Genomic DNA, 26595 nt, shown 5'->3' on the forward strand with positions numbered 1-26595 from the left:
CAAATCTGTCAGCACTATAGACTTCATTATATGTAGAGAAGGTGCATGTGAAAGGTGTGGTTACTGGTTCGGACTAAGTAACTGATTGTACAGGTGTTGAACAATACAGGGCCTTCACTCTCAGAACAAGCACAGCCTGGGATCAAGGCTGGTACGACAGGCGCGAGGGGGGGGGGGCGATCAGTATAATTATGTGTACATACTGAATGTGTGCTCACGGCCCACATTAAAACTTTTTCATTGTTATAGCCGAATAAAGAATATTTTCAGTGTTATTTTTAATACATGCACGTACACCTGTAACACCTACCCACACACTTAATGCACCTCTTATTGCCATGGGTGCATGACAATTATGCATGAGCCTTAGGAAGCTTTATAATTTTTATACTGAAACTAATTTTTACGGTGTTGCTTTAAACAGTATTATATAGGTGTAGCAAGAGACTGACAACCTGGAGTAATAGTCATGAGCCTATTGGTTTGGCTGACAAATATGGATAGTGTGATGTCGAAAGTATAAACAATAACAAAATTGCCATTAGCTGTGTCAACCAAGCAGGTCGATGTCATAATGTATTATGGGCTATATAGGATAGTGACAGAAATAATGCCATTCCCAGTAAGCTTTTGACTATGGCTAGCTCCAACAAGTTGTATTGCTTGTTCCTATTGTCTGTCCTCCTTCATATATCACTTGGAGCTGGTGATGATCCCACCATGGATGTCAGTAAGTGGTGTTGCATGTGCACGTGCATGCTTTTCTATCAGCTTTTCTATCAGCTGATATTATATAGCCACTGCTTGTATACGTACTATAAAGTTGGATTTGAGACTCGAGTGTGTTTAGACTCAGGGAGATGTGCATGTGAGTGTGCTTACGTATGTAAAGTTCTAAGAAAGTTAATAATTGCATGTTTGCATTTTTATGCGTCTGTGAGTGTAATGAAATTGTATAATAACGCAGATTTGTGTTTAATCAATTGTTTGCGATGTGCTATATAGCCGATCGTTGTTCATGCTTTCCATCACAGCACAGTATTATACAATGTGTGCATAATTATATGTTCAGTTATAAGTAGTCCCTGATAAATGATGCTTTTTTTAACCCATTATTATGCCTCGGTGCGCATGCGCAAGCGAGGTATACGGTAGTGTGTTTGTATGTCTGTGTGTGTGTGTAGACTGCTACAGCTGCTCAAGGATGAATCAAGTGCAAGTAAGAGTTTCTATAGGCTTCTAGTCATGTTTACTTGGATTTTAATTCGTGGATTTGCAAAATAATGCTTCGTTCTCGAGTTATGCCTAGTTTTGCTTACTTTGAATGCCATTGCAGCCTTTTCAGAACAGTCCGTAGCAAAGCTTGTTCACCGAGTGTTACTACTCTACTTAGTAGTTAGCTCTGCACTAGAACGCTAGCTATTGGTAGCTGCAAGAGTGAGAAGAGAGCTGCAAGGCTCTGCGCTAGCTGCAGACGGCAGCCATTAATTTTAGACTTGAACTTTTGGCATCGATCGTTTTTAACAACATTCATGGTTGATCATTACCCACTATTCACAGCAAAATTAATCATCATGATAATTATAATCAATGTGTGTATAAAAGCTAGCTATTAGTAGTTTTGTTATGTAGCTTTGGCACCTCCACCGAGGCATCAGCACCCGCGGTGCTTTCATTCTATTTATTTTTGCCTATTATTCTCCTAAAAATCCGATTATTCTCTGATTAATAAAATAAGTTAAGACGTATATATAAACACAACACACATGCAATTGATCAAGATATAATTGATTCTGTATTTCTCGCTGACTCAGTTGAAATATTCCGACACTCAAAATTAAGTCTTCCTAAAAGAAGGGCAGCTGATTCATGAGACACCTTTAGCCTTTTTACCATGAGAACATCCTTATGCAAAACTTAATGTAATGATCTTTACCAAAAATGGACATTGATGCCTATTATTCCCAATTATTCTTGAGACACCTATTATGCTAAAATTGTTCCGAGCATAATTTATCAGGGCCTAGTTATAAGCTCGTGTTGCCCAATCTTTTACTGCCTTAAGATGACATAATTATGTTCGCAAGTATTAATTTCTGCTATTTCTGCGAATGAGAGTAAAATCGCAAAAATGTGTACTCGCAGATTATTGGAAATTGCAATGAAACTCATTAAAATCACTTGCGAGTAATTACAGATTGCAAGAATTAAAATATGTCGCCTTAAGGTATATTAGATCCCATTCGAGTGTATTTAGCAGGGAACTATAAGCTATAGTACTGGTACTATAGATTGCTCTGGGCTACAAACTACGATATTATACATTGTATTGTCATTTACAAGAAAAAAATTATTGTAGCTAGATACTTTGTCTAGTAACATAATAACAGAACTAGAATGGAAGAGAGAAGCTCTAGAGTATTTTTTGGCTTTGTTTGAGAGTAGTATATAGGAGCCGCTCGTTTCTTGGGCAGTGTGCTGTACTTTTTTTGCTGCAAGGCTGCATGGGGGAGGAGCTGGATGTATGGAAGTGCTGGGGTTCTAGCTTTGGCTTCTTCCTTTGGCTTTGTTCAAGAGTAGCATAGAGCCGCTCGTTTGCTGGGCTTGTTTGCTGCAAATTCTTGCTTAGATGTCTTCCTTTCGCTTTGTGAGAGTATAGTACGAGTCGCTTGTTTCTTGGAAGGTGTTGTTTGCTGCAAAACTGGTGGAGGAGCTGGATGTTTCCATTTTGTGGGTGGAGCTAGGTCCAGGACTATAATTTATAAACTGAGGTGGAGGAATAGTTGGGCGGAGCCCGACCGTCCCTGACGGGAGGTCGGGTTGCAAGCCTATCTGGGATTTGTTCTAGCGCCACTATAGTGGCGCCCTATCAGATTGCAGTATTTTTCACGTGGCTTGGTTACACTTCTGCTTGCATCTAGTTGCAAAACCGCATGCAGTATTGCTGTGCCATCCTGTGGTTTACACGTCATCAAGTCGGTTAACACCCACTTGAGAATAATAATATTCATAGCAGTACTACATAATGCGCAGAACAAATTCCAGATAGGCTTGCAACCCGACCTCCCGTCAGGGACGGTCGGGCTCCGCCCAACTAGTGGAGGAACATGGTTGACTATTTAGTAATGTGACAGCTCAAGGCATGTTCTATGGTGTTGCTTTTAACAGGGGATCTTATAATCAACACATGCACCTAGAAGCTGACAACCTGGAGTAACAATTATTATTGGTTTGGCTGATGAGGATAGTGGACAATGTGATGTCAAAAATAACACAATAACGAGCCATTATCTGTGTCAACCAAGCAGTTAATAGAAGTTGTATATGTAAGGCTATTATAGATCTATGAGTAAAGTAAAGTTAGTGAGTAAAGTAAAGTTCAACCATTCCTAGTGAAGATTCTGTCGAGTTTAGACTATGGCTAGCTCACAAAGTTTGTGTTGCATGTTCCTATTGTCTGTCCTCCTTCATATATCACTTGGAGCTAGTGATGAATTGATCCCACCCTGGATAGCAGTAAGTGCAATGGTCTTGTATCAGCTGTATCTATATAATAGTTAGACACTTTTTTGGAGATGTCTATATGGGATTTAGAAGTCCAAAGGCACTGACTTAGGTGCTACAAGTGGCTGAAGGCTTCTAATCACATATATATAGAAACTGACAAAACAGTGTCTAGATGCTATATGCGCATGCACAAACCTTGCCTCCGAGGCTTGGCTATACAATTACTTGACAACGGAATGCTAGGTGTACTAAGTAAATTGGTATACTAGTACAGTAGACTCTCGCTATTCCGGCTCTCTGAAATGCGGCCACCTCGATATACCGGCCATTTGGTTTGGCACGGAATGCTAGCTATATGTTTTCTGCACAAAACTCGACCTGAAGTACGGCCACTCGCTATTCCGTTTACCGGCCAGTGCTGGCTGTCCCAAACCTGATTTTTATACTCATATTACGGCCGGATATGACGTTTTGGGTGTGGTTTGGATAATTCTGTAGTCTTAGATGTAGAAGGCTCTAGCTCCTCTCGCCCAGCCCCTGGCCCTCACTCTAGCCACAAACACAAGAGGAATGACTTGTCTCTAAAGATGAGGTTTGAAGTGATACAAGCTGTCGAAAAAGAACCAAAGATTGGAACAAGAAAGTTGGCAGAAACTTTTAAGTGTGGTAGGACACAAATACAATTAATCCTAAAGAATAAGGATCATATCAAAGATTTGTATTTTTCCAATGTTAATAGCAATCGTGCTCAATGTCAGAAGAGAACAAGAAAATCTGAATATGCTGACATCAATGAGGCACTCTTGGAGTGGTATCAGCTTGCAATTTCCAGAAACATTTTCCCTGATGGAACGATTTTGACGGAGAAAGCCATTCAGATTGCTGAACGACTAGGTTTCGATAATTTTACAGCCTCTAGTGGTTGGCTCACTAGATGGAAAGCTCGAAATAGCATAAAACAGAGGATTATTAGTGGTGAGTCTGGAGATGTCAGGAGTGACACTGTAGAATCTTGGTTCGAGCGTATACCATGTGTCGTCGAAGGTTATGAACCTAGAGATATCTGGAACTGTGATGAAACAGGATTGTTCTGGAGAGCACTTCCTGACAAAGGCCTGGCCGTAAAGAATCAAGAATGCAAAGGTGGTAAGGAGTCAAAATTGCGCATTACAGCATTGTTTTTTGTTAATGCCCTAGGGGAATCCGAGAGTCCTCCCATTGTAATTTGGAAGTCAGAGAACCCTAGATGCTTCAAAGGTATAGATAAATCGAAATTGCCTGTTTGGTATTACGCACAAAAAAAGTCATGGATGAACAGTGAAATCTTACATGACATTCTGATAGAAACTATTACGAGTCAAGAGATCAGTTTTGCTGCTTATGGACAATGCAGGGTGTCATCCACCAAATGTTGTTGATAAATACAGTAATATTAAAGTTGTTTTTCTTCCTGCCAACACAACTTCAAAACTGCAGCCGTTAGATCTTGGAATCATCATGAATTTTAAAACATGCTATAGAAAACTGTTCATGCGATACATTGTTACGAAAATTGACAAATGCTCAACTGCAACTGAAATTGTTAAGTCGATCACAATACTCCGTGCAATTCAATGGATTGCAGAAGCTTGGAAGTCTGTGGATCCTGCTGTGATTACTAAGTGTTTTCGGAAAGCTGGTATACTTGACAATGATCTGAATGTAGTACAGCAACAATGTATTACGGTAGATCCATTTCTCGATCTGGATCCACAAACAGAGGAGGAGGACTGCGTCGATACTGAGGTGTTGGATCTAATGCAACAAACACATGGAGATGATCACTGTTCATTTGAAACTTTTGTTTCTCATAGTGACATTGCAATTAACCTGTTTTGATATGGACAATCCACATTGGGAAGAAAATTTTCTTGGAAAACTTGGTAATTCTTCTGAGCCAATTAGTGATACTGAAAATGATTATGACGATGATAATGATTATGACGATGATAATGATTATGACGATGATGATGATGATGTATTGGCACCACCACCTTTGAAAATCAAAAGCTACACTGAAGCTCTAAATGCTGTTGAGGACACAGTTGCTTTTCTAGAAAGCAGAGGACATATATCTGAAGCTACCAAAATGGTGACTGTTTCGAATCGAATAACATCTTTTTATTGTCAATCAAGACAATTAACTCTAGCAGAATCTTTTACATATAGATCTACTTCTTAATTATTACTTAGTTGTGTCTGTAGTTACTGTATTGATTTGTGTACTTAGCAGGCTCATGCAGCAGGCTGTAGACAATCTATAAGTACTCAAGACAGAACCGCTAAATGGCCGCGGCTAAAATGCGATCCTACCTCGAATACAAATGCATTTGTATTCGAGGTAGGGTCGCATTTTAGCCGCGGCCATTTACTGGGTACTTTCTGAAGTACGGCCACCTTGCTATTCCGGCCAAGCTGCATGGTCCCAAGAGTGACCGGATTAACGAGAGTCTACTGTATACCTGCTCTGAGGCACTTTTTCCTTGATCTTATCAACTATGGTCTAAACGTATATTAATTTTAGTGATTATTACAGAATAAGGTTTCAGTTAATGATTCATAACTGCTAGAAAATTCAAAACCCCTGCAGATCCTACTGCTCCAAACACCAGAGGAAGCAGATTTGCTCTTGCCTTTATGCAGAATCATGCGCGAACTGCAGGAACTACTGAACAGCAAATTGGTCTTTTCATCACCACTCAACAGGAGAGCTCACGTTTCACCCTAGAGACACGATGGCCGGGAGTGAGTGGAGCAGGATTCACTGAGACCTCTCCTGGATCTGGGTTATGGTCCCGCACGGAAATCGCTCGAAGAGGAGAATTCACTTTCATCAATTTGCCGGCAGGAGGGAATACCCAACCAGACGTAGCCGTGCACAACAATGGAGAAACCGATGAAGCTGAAAGACAAAAGGGATTGTTTATAACAGCAGAAAATGCAAACGATGAGCTCATATATGTGCTTAGTGATGAATTGATCTCCACTGATGCGTACATGGCTATCAACTGTGTCGAGTTTCCAGGTGCGACAGATTACAAGTACTTCATCTTTTCATCTGATATATTCGGTGGAGAAAGATTTGAGAGTCGATTTCTCTTTACTCCTTGTCAAGATGAAACTACTGTCAGTGTACAAGCCTCTCAAACTCAAATCCATCCCTCATGGGTGCTACCGAGTACAACTGAGCTCAACGCATGGGGTGAATGCTCCATGAATGCATAGAGCATTCACCCCATGACATTAATTATGCCATTTAGATCTATTTATGGTATTAAACCTACCAGAACAACGTCTAAAGGGAGATTGGTTGCCTTCTGTGCCTGAAGATGAAATGATGCACAGGTTTTGCCCTTACTTTGCATGCCCTCCTCATAAAATCTTATTAAGGTCTTTTTTTGGTCCTCACTTAGTGGGTATCTATCAGCCATAGTGATAAATTAATATTAGCCAAAGCAGCTAAGCTATTTTGTTAATTAATATTGTAGAGCTGCATAGGGCATTTTTCACCAGTACATGCGATACCTTTACCATCAATATTGCTGATCCCAGCCCTATACATAGCAGTGACCTGACACATGATCTTACCTCTTCTATAACGTCATGATCTTATGCGAAGCGGGTGCAGCTAGAGACAACTCGACTGGGAACGACCTATACCCATTATACACTAATCAACATACAGGGGGGAGGGGTTATAAGTGCAAAATGTGAGACAAGCTAGCTGTGTGACAGTTAAAACTTTTATAAAAATAAAAGCTACATAACTATTATTATAACATCACAGCTTTGCTACTACTTCATGATTCGTGTCCCCATTGGATATATTAAAGTCGAATGGGTTCTCTTCGGGGATAAGCGGCATTGAGAGCTGGAAAATATGCTTTGTTCCATGCAGTTATAAACACACTTTAATTCTGTGAAACTTACATGTTATAAGATTATTTCATATTGGAGATAGAGGTACATAAACTGACAAATTGGTGTTTTTTCACACAAATCAAGCTGAATAAAAGAAAGCTCAGCACTAACATAGCAGCTGTAGCTATCAGTAGTGCTGGGTGTATGTGTGCATGATGCCTGATTGCTTTGAATTTCTCTTTTAGGCCCCCTACGAGAAAAATAAGCAGATATAGGGACATTGTATACTTTCCTGAGCGCAACTCGCCTCCAACCAGAGGGTGTGACGTCACACACTGCATTTATCTAGCATCACGTGGGGCGTTGCCTATCCCTTTCTTTTGTGTATCTATGGTATAATTTATGCAGCGTATAAGATTGGCATGACAGACAAATGGCTTGACACAAAATTGTTGGAGTTCCAACGCTTAAAACCACTGCAAAACAGCCCCACCCCACTTCTGGTGCTGCAAAACAGCCCCACCCCTCTACTGCTGCAAAGAAACAGCCCCACCCCATTTACTTCTGCGAAGAAACAGCCACACCCCACTATACTACTCAGTGTAACTGCTGCTCGAACAGCCCCCTACTAGCACTATCCTCGGTATCACAACCGAGCCAAAGAAGCTCGCCTCTACACTGCTGCAAAACAGCTCAAGCCCCCTGCAAAAAGATCCGCTTCTAGTGCTATGATGAAGCCAGAATTGACCGTGCATCAAGAAGTGGAGGACTAGGCCTAGGATCTTAATTCACAAAATGAGCCTGGGACGATTTTAAAACCTGCATGGTTGCAAAGAAGAAACTCCAGCAGTGCTGAACATTCATGCATGGCTGGACTTACTTTGATACTTATTATTTCTCATGATACAATATTTAATTTAATTATGCCAGAGGGGCGTTTTGTGGTCAGTGCAATATGACTTTTCAGCAGTGCAATATGCTTCATATTGCACTTGGCAACAACATAGCAACGGGATATAATATTATATATAACAGTGCAACAACCAAAGAAAATAGATTTTTTTTTTGGTACACATTTTTTACATTTTGTGGCATATCTTTTAAAGTAAAAGTGATATGATCTATTTGAGTGCAGGTACTTAAAGTTCAACTATTGGCGCTTCCATTGGACCACCACCTGTTACATCACATGACATCAGTATAAAATGGCTGTCTGAAGATGTGTACTTCCGAAAATATGTTAGGAATAGAAGTAGCTTATTTTGTTGAGTTAAGATCTGAAATTTGTTGTGCATGTACCTGAGTATATTGCTCATCTTTTGAGCTTCAACGGAAGTCTGGGCTACTAGTAAGTTCTGAGAAATACTGCATTTTGTTGTTTTTTGGTGGCAAATATGTTAGGAATACAACTTTCGATTTTATATTAGTTAAAGTCTGATTTTTGAGCAGCATGTACTACAATAGTGTACTTTTCATCTGTACTAACTTACAGGAGTTAGGCTAGCCTCTTCTTTGCTAGAGTGGCCCATCTTGTCAAAAACAGTGCTTTTTATGACTTTTGGGGCGATTTGCCTACGTATAAGGCTCAATTGCCACGCCCCTGTGACACAGAATGACCAACACCAACTGTGTATTTGCAGGTAGACATCACATGACCTTTGGATGTAGCAAATAACAACAAGATGATTTGTGATGTCACAAATCAATGAATATCATTGCATACGTCAGCAAAAGTAGCAAAACGGAGCAAAATCACCATTTTTGACAAGAAGGGCCGCTCTAGCAAAGAAAAGACTTGTCTAGCTCCTGTAAGCTAGTGCAAATGAATTTTACACTATTGTAGTACATCCTTCTCAAAAATCAGACCTTAACTAGCATAAAATCGAAAGTTGTATTCCTAACATATTTGCCACCAAAAAACAACAAAATGCAGTATTTCTCAGAACTTACTAGTAGCCCAGACTTCAGTTGAAGCTCAAAAGATGAGCAATATACTCAGGTACATACACAACAAATTTCAGATCTTAACTCAAACAAATAAACTACTTCTATTCCTAACATATTTTCGGAGGTACACATCTTTAGACAGCCATTTCATAGTGATGATGTCATATGATGTAACAGGTGGTGGTCCAATGGAAGCGCCAATAGTTGAACTTTCAGTACCTGCACTCAAATAGATCATATCACCTTTACTTCAGAAGATATGCCACAAAATGTGAAAAATAATAATATAAAAAAAAATCTACTCTCTTTGGTTGTTGCACTGTAAGAGATGCTACAGGCTTGGCTAGGCAGCTAGCTAGCTACGTACGTTACCAGCTTACACAGAATCTAGACCAAGAACACATTAGATCACTAATCTCGCTGGGGCAAGGATCCTGTGATGCCACTGCACTAGCTGTACTACGCTGACCTCATAAATTCCTCTGTCTTTTGGAACCCTCAAATTGCAAAGTGAGTGTATGGATTGTAAGTTTTTAGAGCCAGCCTGCACTACATGGTATTTCCTCAGCTCAAGCCCACCAGGTTGCTCGTAGCACCAGTCATATGCTGGTGGAGACATGCGAGAAAATTCACCCAGTGAGAACGACGAGGAAAGACGCACCGACAAAAGACAGTACGTTGTTATTACATGTATATACACCGTACACGGTATACCCCTTAGATACGAGTCATTCGTTTCTAGCTTCACCCCTAAATACTTTTTTGTAATAGACCAAAACCCCATCCAAAGGTACTTGCTTGCTACTGCTACATTTTTGCCGATGTACAAATAATACTGATGACATATTGATACTAAATCGGCATGCTATGTGACAGCTGAGCCCACATCTCCTAGGCCGGGCCTTGTATTGGCATACCTGTAATGATTTATGGGGCCCATACTGCTCCTATATACGCCTCTAACCCTAACCGTGGCCTGTCCACCCAAAAGAAGGGAGGACGGGTTTCAAGCCTATTTGTATAGTGCTGCATTTACGTACAGCTTCTTATCATTTAGTCATAACGTTGCACATACACTCTTTCCGCCATTTCACTCCCTCTTATCATCTGGTTGCTATAGCTAAGCCGCATAGTCAATTACGTATAGTATAACACAAAACTAATCATAAAATTGTCTTGCATATGTGTGTGTGGATTGCGCGCCGGGTCATATTAGTGGGTCAGTGTGCGTTTGTGTGTGTATTCTGAGTCTGCATGCATGTTCACCTTGCTGCCATATAATGATAGTTCTGCATTTACTTACAGCTTCAAAACAACTTATTAGTTTATACATTTAGTCATAAAAGCTATTTCATCTGTTCTTTGGCTTGCTGGAAGAGTATCCTGGCTGCATAGCCCTCCGCTCCTTTGGACGTCCCCTTGTACAGATCGTCCTTGTTAACTCCGCCCTTTTGACACAAATGCTTTCGAAAGAGCAATTCACCTGTGAAATAGTTTCGAATACTGAAAGTAAAGTTCTTCAAATGATGACCTCTTGTCATCCATGCTCCATCTGCAACTGTGACGGCTCTCTCCCACGATCCTAGCTCTTCTGGTTCCATTTGTTTCAGGGCCTCTCTGGCTTCTGTGCACATCTCATCCACCTTTTCATGCGCATTAGTACATTTTATGTCCATTAGTGTCAAAATGTAGTCCGAATCTTGAGGGTATTCCACAGTGGAGAGGGGTGTGTCCGGTTGCGAATCCTGAAGGGGGGTGATAATGGTCTGCTCTGGTAAATTTAGCATATAATTATACATGTACAAGCATATACCGTAAATAGGGACGGATTTCAACCAATTATAAGCCGCGAAAAACAATATAGCATACGTAGTCAAAATATAATGTGCGAAATTCACGGCAATTTTAAGGAAAAAATTGGGGGGCCCGCTATGTATGATACATACATGTATAATTATATGCACTGTACGTGGTTGTGCTGATGATGTAACTATTAATTTTCTCACCTGTAGACATCTCCTCTTTGGAGTAGGGGGCGAGTCGGACTCTTGTAGCCTGTCCTGTTCAGAGTAGTCTTCAAGTTCCTGTATACAGGTGGGTTAAATTCCTTAGCATATTATATCCGGCATTATATGTAGTTGCCGTGTATCTCTTTCCTTGGCAATCTGTTGTTGAAATTACAACAACGGTAACGAATCGTTATGATGAATTAGATGAAGTTGTATGTGAGCTCCTCCCTGACAAACAAACTGTAGTCTAGGTAACGGCCTTATCAGTCAAGTAGGCTAAAAATCTGTGTCCTTTGATGTAAGCTTTGATGTCTCTTTGACTTTGTGCATATGTAGTTATAAAAAAAAAAAAAAAAAAAGAAACCTTTGACTAGCTAGGAAGAGTAGCAGTAGTAGTAGTAGGAAGAGTAGCAGTGCAAGCAGGACTAGACTAGATTAAAAAGTTGGTGGAAAGAATAACTGACCGTTTGGACGTCACCTGGCTGCCAGACTTTCATCTCGACTCTTCCCCCTGAGTAGCTGGCCTTTCTCTAAGCCACAAAACTGAGCAAGAAGCTGAAGAAGCAGCTAGACAGAGACATGTACCTAGCCTTGAGAATTGGGAGGCGTGGCTCAACTAGTTAGCCCAGCCCAGAGGAATTGTTACCGTGGGTACTGAACAACCGTAGAAGTAGGGCTACCCCTGGCTTTACTGAATTAACTAGCTGTGTCTGCTGTCTAGTTGGACCAGATTTAGCTAGATAATGGGGTAGAGAATAGTTGAGCGGTGCTGTGTGTAGCTTGAACTGTACTGGCTGGCAAGAATCTAGTAAGCACCCTATGCACTGATAACTCGTCAGAATGGAGGGTATGTTCTAGGGATCTGGACAGCTGTACATCCAAAGGAGCCAGGGAGTGCCAATCATCTTCTCCCAGTCTCTGACACGCTAAACAAAAGGAGCTAGAACTGGGAGTCCCAGCTAGAATTGCTAGCCGGATCTAGACTAATAGAATGACATGGAGGCGTGGTGAGGCCGGATCCACACTAATTGATCGACCTAAAGACGCTCCTGTTCCAGATTTCACGAATGGCAAGGAAAGGGATAACTATTCCCAGTAAGATTTTGTCAAGTTTAGACTATGACTAGCTCCAAAAATTTGTGCTGCTTGTTCCTATTGTCTGTCCTCCTTCATATATCGCTTGGAGCTGATGATGATCCCACCCTGGACATCAGTAAGTGGTGTTGCATGTGCACGTGCATGCTTTTCTATCAGCTTTTCTATCAGCTATATAGCCACTGCTTGTATACACACTATAAAGTTGGATTTGAGACTCGAGTGTGTTTAGACTCAGGGAGATGGTCTGGCCTGATTCCTGTGTGCTTACATATGTAAAAATTGTTAGATTCTGTAATTGCATGTTTGCATTTTTATGCGTCTGTGAGTGTAATGAAACTATATAATAACGCAGGTTTGTATTTAATCAAACAATTGTTTGCGATGTGCTATATAGCCGATCGTTGTTTATACTTTCCATCATGTGTGCAATAATTATAATTATGTTCAGTTATAAGTAGGCCCTGATAAATTATGCTTTTTTTCACCCATTATTCTATTAATTCTTGAAAAATGTGCCTATTATTCTCCTAAAAATCCGATTATTCTCTGATAAGTTAAGACGTATATATAAACACAACACACATCATGCAATTGATCAAGATATAATTGATTCTGTATTTCTCGCTGACTCAGTTGAAATATTCCGACACTCAAAATTAAGTCTTCCTAAAAGAATGGCAGCTGATTCATGAGACACCTTTAGCCTTTTTACCATGAGAACATCCTTATGCAAAACTTAATGTAATGATCTTTACCAAAAATGGACATTGATGTGCCCAATTATTTTTGAGACACCTATTATGCTAAAATTATTCCGAGCATAATTTATCAGGGCCTATAGTTATAAGCTCGTGTTGCCTAATCTTTTACTGCCTTAAGATGACATGATTATGTTCGCAAGTATTAATTTCTGCTATTTCTGCGAATGAGAGTAAAATCGCAAAAATGTGTACTCGCAGATTGCAATGAATCTCATTAAAATCACTTGCGAGTAATTAGAATCACAACTTGCAAGAATTAAAATATGTCGCCTTAAGGTATATTAGATCCCATTCGAGTGTATTTAGGAGGGAACTATAAGCTATAGTACCGGTGTCATAAAATTTTAGGCCCCCCCATGTTTAGGCCCCCCGGGCTTAGAATATTAACAGTTTAGGCCCCCTAGGGGGTCCAATCTGTTAAAATTCTAGGCCCCCCTCTTTTCTGCTATCCTTTTCTGCACGATAGAACCATAGATAAACGAACAGAAATCTTTATCTATGATAGAACAAAGTCAAAGAATTATATGGTAAGGTTAGCTCTATAATAGTTACAAAGCATCAAAGAGACTGCATGCATGCAAAGACTCTGTATCGAAGTAGCAAAAATGTTTGCTATCATTTCAAGTTATTCATGCTTATACCTATAAGAGTTAAATGCTTTGATGCAGCTCTGCAATGTTGGATCTGCCTGTATAAGACAATCGATGTTGTGCATAGCTATCGCCATATTTGCAACTTTGTGCTTACTCTCTCAGCCAAATTTCAGGACAAAACATGGCGGCGTCATCCCCAAGCGGCTGGCCGCCAGAGGCAAAATTTTGTGAATTCACAATAAATGAAGTATAAAGCATACAATTTTAAGTGCAAAGACAACAATTCATATCTTCCTCCATGTTTTCCTACATAGAAGATGTAAATTGTTGTGGGGATGCTCCAATAGCATCACTGGCTCAGCTCTCAAGTAATGTGGAATCATAGATATAGAAGTCAAGAGAGAAACTGTTGTATCTATGGTGGAATCACAGTACATGTAATGAGAGTGCAAGCAAGTGAGCCCCCCCCACTTATTAGACTGTATCATAGTACAAGGGCGCTTCTCTCATAATTATGCCCTTGCTATATAAACTAAGTTTCTTGTGTAAAGCTGCATGTTTTTGTTCATTGTTTGAAGATTCTAGCATGCAGTAGTTTCAGGCTTGATAAGCCTTTTAGAGCTTAGTAACCCAGCTCAGAAGCAGCAACCTTAAAATCCGGGATATCTGAGGTGAATAGCAGTTTCCTTTCGGGACAAGGGTAATCTTGGACAGTCCTGACCAATCGGGACAGTTGGCACCTATGTGCTTCGTGCTGCATGAGGTCATTATCATAGAATGACATGGTGCAGTGTGATGGCTGTGAGACCAGTGGTACTACTGTACATGCATGAAATGATGAAAATAATGTGTGTGTGTGTGTGTGTGTGTGTGTGTGTGTGTGTGTGTGTGTGTGTGTGTGTGTGTGTGTGTGTGTGTGTGTGTGTGTGTGAGGAGAGCTGCATTCAGTAACTGGCACTGCATAGACTGTGAAGACCATAGAAGACTGTATTGGTGTATTTTGAGAATGCACTGTCACATAATGTTACCGCTGTTGCGCTGTTAATGGGGGGCCTAAAATTTTAAAAGGGGGCCTAAAATGTTAAAATTCTAGGCCCGGGGGGGGCCCAATCTCATGGGGGCCTAAAATTTTATGACACCGGTACTATAGATTGCTCTGGGCTACAAACTACGACATTATACATTGTATTGTCATTTACAAGAAAAAAATTATTGTAGCTAGATGCTTTGTCTAGTAACATAATAACAGAACTATAGAATGGAAGAGAGAAGCTCTATAGAGAGTATTTTTTGGCTTTGTTTGAGAGTAGCATATAGGAGCCGCTCGTTTCTTGGGCAGTGTGCTGTACTTTTTTGCTGCAAGGCTGCATGGGGGAGAGCTGGATGTATGGAAGTGCTGGGGTTCTAGCTTTGGCTTCTTCCTTTAGCTTTGTTCAAGAGTAGTATAAGAGCCGCTCGTTTGCTGGGCTTGTTTGCTGCAAATTCTTGCTTAGGTGTCTTCCTTTCGCTTTGTGAGAGTAGTACGAGCCGCTTGTTTCTTGAAAGGTGTTGTTTGCTGCAAAACTGGTGGAGGCGCTGGATGTTTCCGTTTTGTGGGTGGAGCTAGGTCCAGGACTATAATTAATTTTTATAAACTGAGGTGGAGGAACATGGTTGACTTGAATAGAGACCACAGATTTAGTAGAGACACAGAGATACCAACTTCAGATTTTATAGTTCAAAAGAAATGATGCATGCAGTTGCTATAGGTTGACTGTTGCTAAGCTATAGTGCATTTCTAGTAGCCAATAGGTTTTGGGATCTAAATCAGTTAGAACATGTGCATTCGGTATCTATGGTTATAGTGTCCTTCATCCCTTGGGCGTACTCATGCCCATGTTCATAATCAGTAATGCAACAATCCATTATCTAATGCTTTTTGAGTGTAATGGTTTATAGCAGTTCGTGCAGTAAAATTGTTGCTATTTAGTAATGTGACAGCTCAAGGCATGTTCTATGGTATTGCTTTTAACAGGGGGTCTATACTTATAATCAACACATGCATCTAGAAGCTGACAACCTGGAGTAACGATTATGAGCCTATTGGTTTGGCTGATGAGGATAGTGGACAATGTGATGTCAAAAATAAAAACAATAACACAATAACAACTAGCCATTATCTGTGTCAACCAAGCAGTTGATCGAAGTTGTATATATGTAAGGCTATATAGATCTATGAGTAAAGTAAAGTTAGTGAGTAAAGTAAAGTTCAACCATTCCTAGTGAAGATTCTGTCGAGTTTAGACTATGGCTAGCTCACAAAGTATGTGTTGCATGTTCCTATTGTCTGTCCTCCTTCATATATCACTTGGAGCTGGTGATGAATTGATCCCACCCTGGATAGCAGTAAGTGCATCAATGGTCTTGTATCAGCTGTATCTATAAAATAGTTAGACACTTTTTTGGAGGTTTATATGGGATTTAGAAGCCCAAAGGCACTGATTAAGGTTCTACAAGTGGCTGAGGGCTTCTAATCACATAGACACTAGCTGACAAAACAGTGTCTAGATGCTAGTGCGCATGCGCAAACCTTGCATTCGAGGCTTGACTACAATCACTTGACAACGGAATACTATAGGTATACTAAGTAAATAAGTATATACTATAGTATATACCTGCTCTGAGGCACTTTTTCCATGATCTTATCAACTATATAGGGTCTAAACGTATATTAATTTGAATGAATAAGGTTTCAGGTAATGATTCATAACTGCTAGAAAATTCAAAACCCCTGCAGATCCTACTGCTCCAAACACCAGAGGAAGCAGATTTGCTCTTGCCTTCATGCAGAATCACGCACAAACTGCAGTAACCACAAAACAACAAATTGGTCTTTTCATCACCACTGAACAGGAGAGCTCACCTTTCACCCTAGAGACACGATGGCCAGGAGTGAATGGAACAGGATTCACTGAGACCTCTCCTGGATCTGGGCTATGGTCTCGCACGGAAATCGCTCGACAAGGAGAATTCACTTTTATTAATCTGCTGGCAGGAAGAGGTGGCCAACAAGACATAGCCGTGCAAAACAATGGAGAAATCGATGAAGCTGAAAGACAAAAGGGACTGTTTATAACAGCAGAAAATGCAAATGATGAGCTCACTATATATGTGCTCAATAATGAATTGATCTCCACTGATGCGTACACGGCTATCAACTGTGTTGAGTTTCCAGGTGCGACAGATTACAAGTACTTCATCTTTTCATCTGATGTATTCGGTGGAGAACGATTTGAGAGTCGATTTATCTTTACTCCTTGTCAAGATGACACTACTGTCAGTGTACAAGCCTCTCAAACTCAAATCCATCCCTCATGGGTGCTACCGAGTTCTGGCAGCCCAAGTGCTCGAGTTGAAGCAATTTATGGGAGGGCTTTCAATCGTTTTGACACTGTGATGATTAGCAATCTTGACGATCTTACCGGCTCTATCATCACTTCTGACAAGCCATTGGCTGTATTTTCTGGACATCAATGTGGAACTCCTACTGATGATGGAACTTGCGACTATCTTGTAGAACAATTGCCACCTCATCCAACATATGGTGACCTGTTTTTCATGGCTCCCTTTGCTGTCAGACAAAGCGGTGAACTGTACAGAATTGGCTCCCTTGGGGCTGGAGCACAAGTAACAATCAATTGTGAGTGTTTACCAAGTTCAGCTGATGGGAATAATCGAGTTGGACTGGTTAGCGCTGGAAATGGTGTTTACACGGCCACAGTGGGTGCAGGACAATACGCTGAGTGCCAGACACCTCAGAGTGCTCAGACCTATTGTTGTGTTACGTCTTCTCAACCCGTTACTATGGCTGCTTACACACTTGGAAACTTGATTGACAACCTTCAAAACATACAGGATCCACCACTTCCTTTTAATCCAATTGGAGATCCAGCCCTCGTTTACATACCACCAGTTAACTCTTATTTGAATAGTTATAGTCTCAGTACAGCCAAAAATTTGACTACTCAGTTTCAGGGATTTATAAGCTACATCTTGCCCACTCGCATCTTTGATAATTCCCCACAAGATCGGCAAAGGTTTCGTGTAAATGGAGAAACATACATTCCCGACCAATACGAAGCCATCAACTGTTTAGTAGGTGGTTCAAATGAGGTGTGTGCTTACGGAGCTACCAGATTTTTGGGCGTAGGTAATTTTAACCTTTCTTACGACAACATTGAAGGTGGAGCATTCTGGGGATTTACATATGGCTACGCTCGAGAGGTTTCATTTGCTTATCCTTTGCCTTTTGAAATGGAGCCAGTTGGATGTAAGTTTTCGGAAAATTTTTGTCATTTTATGTTAATATTACATTTTTCTCTCTGTTTATTCAGTGGCCTGGATTCGAGCAGTGGATCTAGTTGTACTGGAAACTGTTGGAACGGTTGATCTCATGTTTAGTATCACCCGTGGTGATCAGTCAGGGCGTAGTAGAGCATTTGCTGACACTCAAGACCTCTCAGCCATAGAAGGTATTTAGTTCATACCATTACGCAGTAAAGTCTTGTTATTGTTTATTGTATAATTGCTAATCAATGACTTCCATGCATGCAGGTTCTGATTATAATGATCCTCAGCCACAAAATAATGGTGGGCCCACTGAAAATGGCAACCTGCGATGGAGAGCTGGTGACACGTTACCTCGTGTTCCATACGTAGTCACTATTTTGGATGATGACACTCCAGAGCCAGTGGAAGTGGTGGAGGTGATGGTGCAGTGTGTTGCACGAGAGAACTGCTACCTGCCCAGAACTCGGTACACCATAACCATTATTGATGATCAAGGTGAGTGTCATTTCAAGGTGGTGGCTACTACCATAGCAACAAGTTTTTTTGTAGTGGCCCCACATGAAAGCCACTCGTATTGTTTGGTGGTAATAATGTGACAGCTGTGGCCATGGGGAGAATGTAATTGTGGGACAATAAGCTTGGCAACCAACAGATGGGCTGTGGCTTAGTAAGAACACAAGCAGATGGTTGTGGTCATATAATTATATGATTATAGATTATCCTTTGATGTATCATCACTCTAGTTTCCTGGAAACAGTTTTATTATTAGTTTAAGTGGCAGGACTACTATAAACATGTAAGTACATACTGCTCTTGTAATTACTACTCAGGTATATTAAGGACTGGGACCTTCAATTATTGCTGAATCAGCTAAAACGCAGCCACGCCCACAATTTTTAATATGTTTTGTGTGTAAAAATTTTGTGCAGCTACTGATCTTTTTTAGTTCTAAAAACGGTGTTCTAAACCTTCCTTTTAGCTCTTAATTCTTAGTGTAGTAGGTAGTTCAAAGGCTTAAGCAGACATATCTGCTGGGAGAGAGCCACTTCTTTGGCCAAAGGTGAGATTTTGCACAAAACTTAGTCTTACAGCTGACAATAAGTGACATTTTTATTTTTATAGGCTAATAACTTACTCTAAATAGAACATGATGCTCTCTCCCAGCGGATATGTCTGCTTAAGCCTTTGAACTACCTACTACACTAAGAATTAAGAGCTAAAAGGAAGGTTTAGAACACCGTTTTTAGAACTAAAAAAGATAAGTAGCTGCACAAAATTTTTACACACAAAACATATTAAAAATCGTGGGCGTGGCTGCGTTTTAGCTGATTCAGCAATAATTGAAGGTCCCAGTCCTTAATATACCTGAGTAGTAACCACACAAGCAGATGGTTGTGGTCAGTGCTATACTTTGATGTACCATCTAAAGCTACACTCTAGTTTCCTGGGAAACAGTATAATTATTATTATTAGCTTATAGTGGAAGCAATAGGCACACACTAGAATGCTGGCTACTAAACATGCAAGGGTGTGCATGCATTCAGTTGCTCTTGTGAGTGTGTTTACAGGGAGTCATAGCATTCTGCATGTGTTTGAGCATAACATTGATTGTTGTTAGCCAATGAATATAGTGCATGGATCGACGTTATTACCTTACGGGCCTTGTGTGATAATGATCAAGATTACTGCCCATCCCCTTATAGGTGCCTGTCTTGACCTACCTCCTTTCTCTGGTGGTTCCATCTCATACGACTTTGAGTTTTTCTCAGAGATTAATGGTCGACCATACGGAACAGTTGCCACGTACATGTGTGATGCTGGAAGTATAACGGGAGAACCTACAAGGACTTGTGAAAATGGAGTGTGGTCAGGAAGTGAACCAAGCTGTGGGGCGGCAAGTAAGTAGACCCATGCACTGTCAGTATAGTTTGGCATCCTATACATGATCGTAATTTACTGCCATTATACTATGAAGGAATGATGACTTTGCTTCCCTGCAGATCCGGTTGTGATTATGTTCAGTAGGGCCACGTTCTCATTCAGTGAGAGTGATGGACAAGGCTTCGTGGAGATAGTGGCAAACATGGCTCCCACTCAAGACCTTGACTTCATAGTCACCGGAGGTAAGTAGCTCATAGTGTGAATTGTGTCAGTGTACAATTATTATAATGAGCATTTTCATGCTTTTAAGAGCTATAATTTAAAGCCTCTTGCACATTTATTACTTGATACACTAATCGTTATTGCAGGCCCCAGCACTCAAGACTTTGTGGTTGTGTCGGCAGCTGGTCTTCCTGGTCGGTTCACACTCTCTGCCGGGCAGACGTCCGTCCGAGTGCCGTTCAACATCAATAACGATGAGGTTGGTCCGGAGGATCTGGAGACGTATTTGGCATTTCTCTCCCTCACCTCTGAGGCTATGGCCGCTGGACACTCTTTAGGAGCTCTAACTCAAGCCACCGTGTCAGTCACGGACGATGACGGTATATCTATCTATACACTATAAATATATACTTACCTTGGCTTGCAATGGTTGGATTTGCAAATTTGTTCTCGAGTTTATGCCTAGTTTTGCTTACTTGGAATGCCATTGCAGCCTTTTCAGAAGAGTCCATAGCAAAATTTTTTCACTTATAGTGTTGCTACTCTACTTAGTAGTTAGCTCTGCACTAGAATGCTAGCTATTGGTAGCTGCAGAGTGAAAAGAGAGCTGCAAGGCTCTGCTGACTTGCCATCAGCTGACTTGCCATCAGACTTGAACTTTTGGCATCAATCATTTTTAACAACAATCATGTCGATCATTACCCACTATTTGAGACTGAGTTTCCTGCATGCAGCAACATTTTCATCATGATAAAATCAATGTGTGTATAAAAGCTAGCTATATGTTATGTAGCTTTGGCACCTCCACCGAGGCATCAGCACCTGCGGTGCCTTCATCTTAGATTGCAATTAATGGATTTACAAAATCTAAAATAAGCTCAAAGGAGGCTAGAACCACAGCTTGACCTAGCTAATTAAAGTCACTAATTCCAAATTTCTTTTGCAGTGTCTGTCTTATTTTGCAGGAGGGGTCAATTTTTATTTTTGCAAATTTTGCTCAGAAGTATGCAGAGATACAATCAATTAAAACTCTCAATATTATGAGCAGCTTGTTCTCGAGGTCACCGCACAAGAGCAGCATGCACTTACATGTTTATAGTAGTCCTGCCACTTAAGCTAATAATAAAACTGATTCCAGGAAACTAGAGTGATGATACAGCTACACTCTAGTTTCCTGGGAAACAGTATAATTATTATTATTAGCTTATAGTGGAAGCAATAGGCACACACTAGAATGCTGGCTACTAAACATGCAAGGGCGTGCATGCATTCAGTTGTTCTTGTGAGTGTGTTTACAGGGAGTCATAGCATTCTGCATGTGTTTGAGCATAACATTGATTGTTGTTAGCCAATGAATATAGTGCATGGATCAACGCAGGAGTACATGAATAGGAGTAAGCAACTACTATGTACACCATATAAATTGGTTATTATCTCACTACGTCACAAACACATGTAGTAGTGTAAACTGTGGTTACTTTGTGTACACATGACCATGTATGGCTGCATGGTAGCTCACTTAGAAATTGTCAACAAGAGTGCAAGTGCATGTGCAGGCTAGGCTGAAACTATATACAAGACTTAGAGAATAGCATAGATCTAGATCTACTCAGCTAATATCATCTAGAGAATGCTTAACCTTAGAAAAAGACGGAATTGGCTGTTCACCATGAAATTGGTAACTAATCTTTGCTGAATAACATGTTTGATGCAATGCAAAGCAGTTTAATAGCATTGTGTGTGGTGCCGGGTTACCGTTTATAGAGAGAACTAAACTAGAGGTGTGACAAGCTGCTAAAGTTGCTCATCTCTTACTCATGGAATATTGCAAGTTGTGTGTCTGAGGAAACAACGTCAACCTTGAGAGACACAGCAGTAACAAGGGATGCCCATGCACTAAAGGTAGGAGTTTCTTCATAGTCTGAGTCGATTACTTGTGAGTCTTTGGAGAGCTTTTATTTCTACCCCAGATGCAATGCAACGTAGGAAATCGTACCCACTGAATTTGAAAATTTTAAAGTATGCATCTTTATGTAAAATTGTTTGTATTGATTGCACAGGCAGTCTGCAAGCTTCACCAAGCCATCATCCTGTTCCTTAGAGATTATATTAAAAACCTGTTTTCTCTCAGGGTACATCTCTAGTTGTGGTAGCTTCTCTACTTCTTCAGTTAATTTTCTCACCAATGCTAGATTATTTATTCAGTAGCAAGCTTTTGGCAACTTCTATCACAGTTGCTTTGCTTGTGTTCATGTTTCTTTGCTTTTCTTCATTTTGTGCAAGAGCTAGCCACCTGGATAGTGTGCTTGCACAATGCATGTAATTAACCACACTGTTTTGATTGTGGTTGTAGGCCACTTGAGATGTGGGCGTTTTACACATGTAGTATGACGTGGCATGACCCAGTGAGATAACAACACCTTTGTATGGGCTGTATAGTAGTTGCTTACTCCTATTCATGTACTCCTGATCAACGTTATTACCTTACGGGCCTTGTGTGATAATGATCAAGATTACTGCATATTTTCCACTCCTTATTATAGGTGCCTGTCCTGACCTACCTGATTTCTCTGGTGGATCCATCTCATACGACTTTGAGTTTTTCTCAGAGATTAATGGTCGACCATACGGAACAGTTGCCACGTACATGTGTGATGCTGGAAGTATAACGGGAGAACCTACAAGAACTTGTGAAAATGGAGTGTGGTCAGGAAGTGAACCAAGCTGTGGGGCGGCAAGTAAGTAGACCCATGCACTGTCAGTATAGTTTGGCATCCTATACATGATCGTAATTTACTGCCATTATACTATGAAGGAATGATGACTTTGCTTCCCTGCAGATCCGGTTGTGATTATGTTCAGTAGGGCCACGATCTCATTCAGTGAGAGTGATGGACAAGGCTTTGTGGAGATAGTGGCAAACATGGCTCCCACTCAAGATGTTGACTTCATAGTCACCGGAGGTAAGTAGCTCATAGTGTGAATTGTGTCAGTGTACAATTATTATAATGAGCATTTTCATGCTTTTAAGAGCTATAATTTAAAGCCTCTTGCACATTTATTACTTGATACACTAATCGTTATTGCAGGCCCCAGCACTCAAGACTTTGTGGTTGTGTCGGCAGCTGGTCTTCCTGGTCGGTTCACACTCTCTGCCGGGCAGACGTCCGTCCGAGTGCCGTTCAACATCAATAACGATGAGGTTGGTCCGGAGGATCTGGAGACGTATTTGGCATTTCTCTCCCTCACCTCTGAGGCTATGGCCGCTGGACACTCTTTAGGAGCTCTAACTCAAGCCACCGTGTCAGTCACGGACGATGACGGTATATCTATCTATACACTATAAATATATACTTACCTTGGCTTGCAATGGTTGGATTTGCAAATTTGTTCTCGAGTTTATGCCTAGTTTTGCTTACTTGGAATGCCATTGCAGCCTTGTCCATAGCAAAATGTTTTCACCTAGTGTTGCTACTCTACTTAGTAGTTAGCTCTGCACTAGAATGCTAGCTATTGGTAGCTGCAGAGTGAAAAGAGAGCTGCAAGGCTCTGCTGACTTGCCATCAGACTTGAACTTTTGGCATCAATCATTTTTAACAACAATCATGTCGATCATTACCCACTATTTAAGACTGAGTTTCCTGCATGCAGCAACATTTTCATCATGATAAAATCAATGTGTGTATAAAAGCTAGCTATATGTTATGTAGCTTTGGCACCTCCACCGAGGCATCAGCACCTGCAGTGCTTTCATCTTAGATTGCAATTAATGGATTTACGAAATCTAAAATAAGCTCAAAGGAGGCTAGAACCACAGCTTGACCTAGCTAATTAAAGTCACTAATTCCAAATTTCTTTTGCAGTGTCTGTCTTATTTTGCAGGAGGGGTCAATTTTTATTATCGCCAATTTTGCTTAGAAGCATGCAGAGATACAACTCTCAATATTATGAGCAGCTTGTTCTCGAGGTCACCGCACAGCTGACTTGTTATTTGTATACTTGTTATTTGTATCTCTGTTTCTGAGCAAAATAATTGACAAAAATAAAATTTGACCCCCCTGAAAGTAACGTATTAAACTTACAGACACTAAAAGCTAGGCTTGAAGTATAGTCTGCAAGAAATTAAAGTTTGGATTAGTGACCTTAATTAGCTATGGTCAAGTATAGTTCCAGCCTCCTCCGATCTAGCAAGTAACTTAAGCTATTCCACTTATGAGGTGCTGTTTGTGCATCGTGTCAATTTGAAAGCATTAATTTGTAAAAACTGCATGTTAATTAATGAATACTGTTCACTGTATATCAGTCTCCCGATTTACAAATATCGGGCTCACGTTTTAATAAATTATTGGCCTCTCTCTAAATTTTAATTATTTATTATTCATTTAGTAACATACGCATTAACCTCTAATGTTCTCACATGCAGCTTTGTGTAATGATCTTCCACCACTCGCTAATGGAATGATCATCTACAATGTGTCTGAAGGACCACAGAGAACAGTTGCTACGTACACCTGTGATGAAGGGTTCCAGCTCCTAGGAGATGAGATAAGGACCTGTGAAGATGGAGTGTGGGCGGAAGCTAGTCCTCTTCAGTGTGCACAAGAAGGTGTGCTGCGATACGTGAACATTATAGCTCTCTATATAATAGCATCACAGTGGGCATGTATATTGTACATCTGCCAGGAAATGGCTACATAATTATATGTGGATGTTACTAGCTCAAAACAGGACTTAAAACCATTTATACATTTATTGCAGCTGCTCCTTCACTACTGAGTGTAGGTGCTGTGATTGGCATTGTGATTGGATCATTGGCTCTTCTATTGGTGGCCATAATTTTGCTGATTGCTCTGAGATATCGGAAATATAAATCAAAGGCTTTGGGTATCAATGAAAGCAGCCCACCATCAGATTTGTGAGTTTATCAGTTCATTGGCATACAATTGTAGTACTTATTGCTGGTGCTTTGACTGTATACTTAGTAAAATTTCCCCCCTCACCTTGCATGCAGGAGGCCTGATGTTGCTGATAAGCTTCCTGACCATGTCTATGATTATATAAGTGTATTTCAAGAGAGGAATTTAGAAACTTCCACTGGAAACCCTAAACCCTCCACAGCAGGGGGCGGTGCTTCAGAGGTGCAGTTTGAACTAACACCTTGTGAGGCTTATGGGCCTGGAAACCCTCAACCCTCCACGGTGCAGTTTGAACTAACACCTTGTGAGGCTTATGGGTCTGGAAATCCTCAACCCTCTACAGCAGGGAACGGTGCTTCAGAGGTGCAGTTTGAACTAACACCCTGTGAGGCTTATATGGGTCTGTAACTGTCCCCATGTACGATGATAGTTACTGAACACATGTACGATGATAGTTACTGAACACAGGATACTGAACAGATAGTTGTATATTTCTTCTTGAAAATCTACGGTGTGCCACGCAAGTAATGTATATAGTTTATAACGTGCTCAGTTTGTATTCAGTTTACTGGTTATTGGTTTTCAAAGAGTGATCGAGACAGTCATGCATTTTGTGTGTTGCAATATTCACACTAAAAATGCTCTCATATATATATATATATATAGACAACAAAAACTCAGCTGCATGATTGAGCACTTAGCTAATTTTGTAGTATTAGAGGTCTTGTTGGAGTCTTCCATGCAGAACTAAGTTAGTCATGTTGGGAAATGTTTATTCTCAATGCCAATTGATTCAGAAGTTCATCTGGTTAGTTGTGATATTTGTGATTATAGATTTTGTACACTTGACTGTCTGTTGGCTGCCCCTTTTGTTAAGGGGGTGTCTGCATCAACTTTCATGAGATCAACTCCTACGTATAATAATTATTATATACGATATCAATTCTTCTTTGCATTCCGGAAAAAATGGAGTTATCTGTTTGAATAATTATATAACCCCAATGAAAAGAACAGATTTGTAGGGACTGCCACCTATACACGTGCAAAGGTATTATTATGCATGTTTGGGTAGCCTCTAGCCTCGATCCCAGGTCGAGTTTTTGTTTTTATAACGGTTAGGCGAACAACTAGGCCTGGTACTAGTTGTCTGCGCATGCATCAAATATTCGTTGTATTTGTGGTCAACAAAAATATTTCATTAACCAATAATTGCATAGAAAATTCACAGAGTGCAGTTTCATTAGCACGTGCTTCCTGACGACGTTCTCTGGCCCGATCCGACCGCATTGGCAATGTCTGATCTCTCGTTACATTATCTTGTCGTGCCTGTCGACGGTCCCTAGCCCTGGCCTGGTCTGGATATAGAGCACTACACTTTCTCGATGTAGGGAGCGCCGTTGCCTTCACCACTGTTGACCTGTATCACTTACAA

General features: G+C 40.6%; 2 protein-coding genes across 5 annotated transcripts; both read left to right on the plus strand.

Annotated features, from left to right (window-relative positions):
- Positions 1 to 607: 607 nt before the first annotated feature.
- Positions 608 to 25756, plus strand: LOC135335889 (uncharacterized). Of its 4 annotated transcripts, XM_064531554.1 has the most exons (15): positions 9231 to 9864; positions 9923 to 10027; positions 11367 to 11448; positions 16592 to 18124; positions 18189 to 18326; positions 18409 to 18639; positions 19848 to 20042; positions 20145 to 20267; positions 20394 to 20627; positions 22791 to 22985; positions 23088 to 23210; positions 23337 to 23570; positions 24671 to 24853; positions 25006 to 25162; positions 25259 to 25756. In XM_064531554.1, exons 4-15 carry the CDS (start codon positions 16639 to 16641, stop codon positions 25569 to 25571), a joined length of 3612 nt encoding a protein of 1203 aa, XP_064387624.1. In that variant the 5' UTR covers positions 9231 to 9864; positions 9923 to 10027; positions 11367 to 11448; positions 16592 to 16638; the 3' UTR covers positions 25572 to 25756. The 4 variants fall into 4 exon arrangements, with proteins under 4 accessions (XP_064387622.1, XP_064387624.1, XP_064387621.1 ...); XM_064531552.1 differs by lacking the exons at positions 9231 to 9864; positions 9923 to 10027; positions 11367 to 11448 and adding an exon at positions 608 to 730; XM_064531551.1 differs by lacking the exons at positions 9231 to 9864; positions 9923 to 10027; positions 11367 to 11448 and adding an exon at positions 11756 to 12576.
- LOC135336091 (tigger transposable element-derived protein 6-like) lies at positions 3111 to 5067 on the plus strand. The gene has a single exon (XM_064531881.1). It carries the CDS (start codon positions 4095 to 4097, stop codon positions 4923 to 4925), a length of 831 nt encoding a protein of 276 aa, XP_064387951.1. The 5' UTR covers positions 3111 to 4094; the 3' UTR covers positions 4926 to 5067.
- Positions 25757 to 26595: the final 839 nt, after the last annotated feature.

Source organism: Halichondria panicea, chromosome 5, assembly GCF_963675165.1.
Source record: "Halichondria panicea chromosome 5, odHalPani1.1, whole genome shotgun sequence".
Classification (NCBI taxonomy): Eukaryota; Metazoa; Porifera; class Demospongiae; order Suberitida; family Halichondriidae; genus Halichondria; species Halichondria panicea.